Raw genomic sequence first — 2,155 nt, forward strand, 5'->3', positions numbered from 1 at the left:
GTCAGTGCAAATATATCTCCCCAGTACCCACATTTTTATCATTCCCTCTCATTTGAGGGCACACGTATATTGTATTGTCTCTCTCAGGATGGCTTTGGGAAAGTATGGAGCCATGATTTGCTAACAGAAGTCATCGAAGAAGAAGTCACTAAACACGATATCCACACGGTATGACTTGCCTCCTAATACCTAGATAAAGACACTCATCAGGGTATCCACTTAGAAATTTTTCTGTATCTGATTCTCTGTGAGCTGCTTTCAGATCATAACATTTGATAACCATGGTGTTTCTGGTCATTGCAATCACCGAGATGTGCATCGTGGAGTATTGTACGTTAAGACTTCTTTCAGTCCCTCAGTCATGAAACCAAAGATTCCTTCCTAATCCGTGTGTTATACTTGCAGAAAATTCTTGCAAACTAATTCAGGAAGAAATATCAAAGCTTGGGAACTAGTAAGTCATTACTTTATTTTCTTGACTCTGAAAAGTATCCTCAAGCTCCTATCATTTGTAAACTCGATTCAGCTAAAACGTTACATGCTTTTGTAAACCAGGTAAGCCTTAATATCTTTCGCAAGTACTGTGGACCTGTCGACATTTGGCTGTCAATTTTATCCGACAAAAAACATCCAACTAAGGTAATCATCATAAACGAGCAGCCTTGGAAAAGCTTCAAAGCAATGGCACAACATTTAAGCCAGTGGGTTTGGTATGTCGCCTTCACCAAATATGATATATTTTTCTTACCTCTAACCATGATGAATGGTAAGAACTGAAACATGAATATCTGTTTTTTTGTTTGTTTGTGATTTTGTGCAGGTTTCGGAAGCTTTTTGTTTCGTTTTCAAGCTACACATACGCGAACACACTTAACAGAATTATCCCTTGAGGCAGATTTTGAGGCAACCCAGCTAGCTAACAAGCTCTTTTTTTTGAGGCAATGGTGAGAGAATTATGAACAAACACTGTAGCTTGTATTGTTGGATCACTGACAAATTATTTATTTGGCATATTGCATATATATATATTTTGTTATAAAAATACTTTGCTAATAATTCAGATGCAAACAGAGTCACAAAAAACTTGCGAAGTTGAAGCATACATAGAAACACCTTATTTTTCTTTCCATTAATAACGAAAACCAATGTACATATATTTTTATTTGAGGGTCATGCAATTCGGCCAGAAGTAAATAAATTTTTGTGTAGGAATAACAATGTCAAACCTGAAATGCAAATCAACTCTACTTTTCAAAATTCTCACCTCAATTCGACATTTAGCTTCCTCTCCACCTCATCACGCACTTTACTCTGCATTTGGAAAAGTCACCATTTTAAAACATTTTCACACATAGCATATCTCAACACAATATCTTCCTATAAGGATTTGTCTTATGATTATTACGAAAGTAATATTTTATCTATGAAAGTTTAACTCGTTTACAATTTTAACGTTTCCTTTATGTGCTTTTCCCATTGTGATGATCTGGATCAATGAATAAATCAAAGGCAAAAATGATTACCTGCAATGCAATGCATTGACCTCTTCGTCCGTAAGAGAACGCTCCATGGAACGGAACACGATTCTGTAACAATGACTCGTCATCCCTTTCTTATTTGTGAAATTGTCAATTAACTTCACCTGTACATCAATAGTATAGGCTATATAAACAATCAAATGCGATGATCCAAGTAAAGCTGAAATTGAATTTGATTCCTCTAACGTTTGTATTCCTCTCCAAACCAATAAAAAGATATACCTCTTCAGCAAGATCCCCAGCAATCCCCTCTAACAACTTCGCAAAAGTTATTCTCCGTGAATGACTCACTTATCCAGAAACTGATGTCCTTGTAACAAGGAGGATACTAAAGCACAAGGTTTTGGTTGTTGTCATTACAACTTACAAGACAAATAGGTCCTTGAACTGATATTTATTAGCCTACGAGAGATGAACGTGAAGACTAAATGTTTAACCTTTGAAAATGGCTTGAATTTGACTCCAAGCTCTCCTTTTCCAAACTGCAAGTAACATCAAATACATTGTGAGAAAATAAGTCATATTCTTATTCGATTAATCTCATCAATCCCAATTCTAAGTTGTCACCAAATTAATCACCTGGGACGTGAATCGTTCATCTGATGACCAAAAAAGTC

The 2,155-nt window shown here is 35.9% G+C and overlaps 1 protein-coding gene and 1 long non-coding RNA gene across 2 annotated transcripts; one reads left to right on the forward strand and one right to left on the reverse strand.

Moving 5' to 3' along the window:
- Positions 1 to 3: 3 nt before the first annotated feature.
- Positions 4 to 1,056, forward strand: LOC17874174 (probable N-acetylglucosaminyl-phosphatidylinositol de-N-acetylase; the record flags this gene model as incomplete). Its single annotated transcript, XM_006278978.2, has 5 exons — positions 4 to 168; positions 263 to 330; positions 406 to 454; positions 556 to 710; positions 821 to 1,056. Coding segments are annotated over 5 exons (507 nt in total), but the record flags the coding sequence as incomplete, so codon positions are not given.
- Positions 1,057 to 1,102: 46 nt separating this feature from the next.
- On the reverse strand, positions 1,103 to 2,155 carry LOC111831203. Its single transcript, XR_002834459.1, has 5 exons — positions 2,118 to 2,155; positions 1,976 to 2,020; positions 1,761 to 1,866; positions 1,524 to 1,642; positions 1,103 to 1,311 (listed from the first exon to the last, which is right to left on the reverse strand). It is a non-coding gene; the product is annotated as an uncharacterized LOC111831203 (long non-coding RNA).

This window comes from Capsella rubella, unplaced genomic scaffold (assembly GCF_000375325.1).
Source record: "Capsella rubella cultivar Monte Gargano unplaced genomic scaffold, Caprub1_0 scaffold_339, whole genome shotgun sequence".
In the NCBI taxonomy this organism is placed as follows: Eukaryota; Viridiplantae; Streptophyta; class Magnoliopsida; order Brassicales; family Brassicaceae; genus Capsella; species Capsella rubella.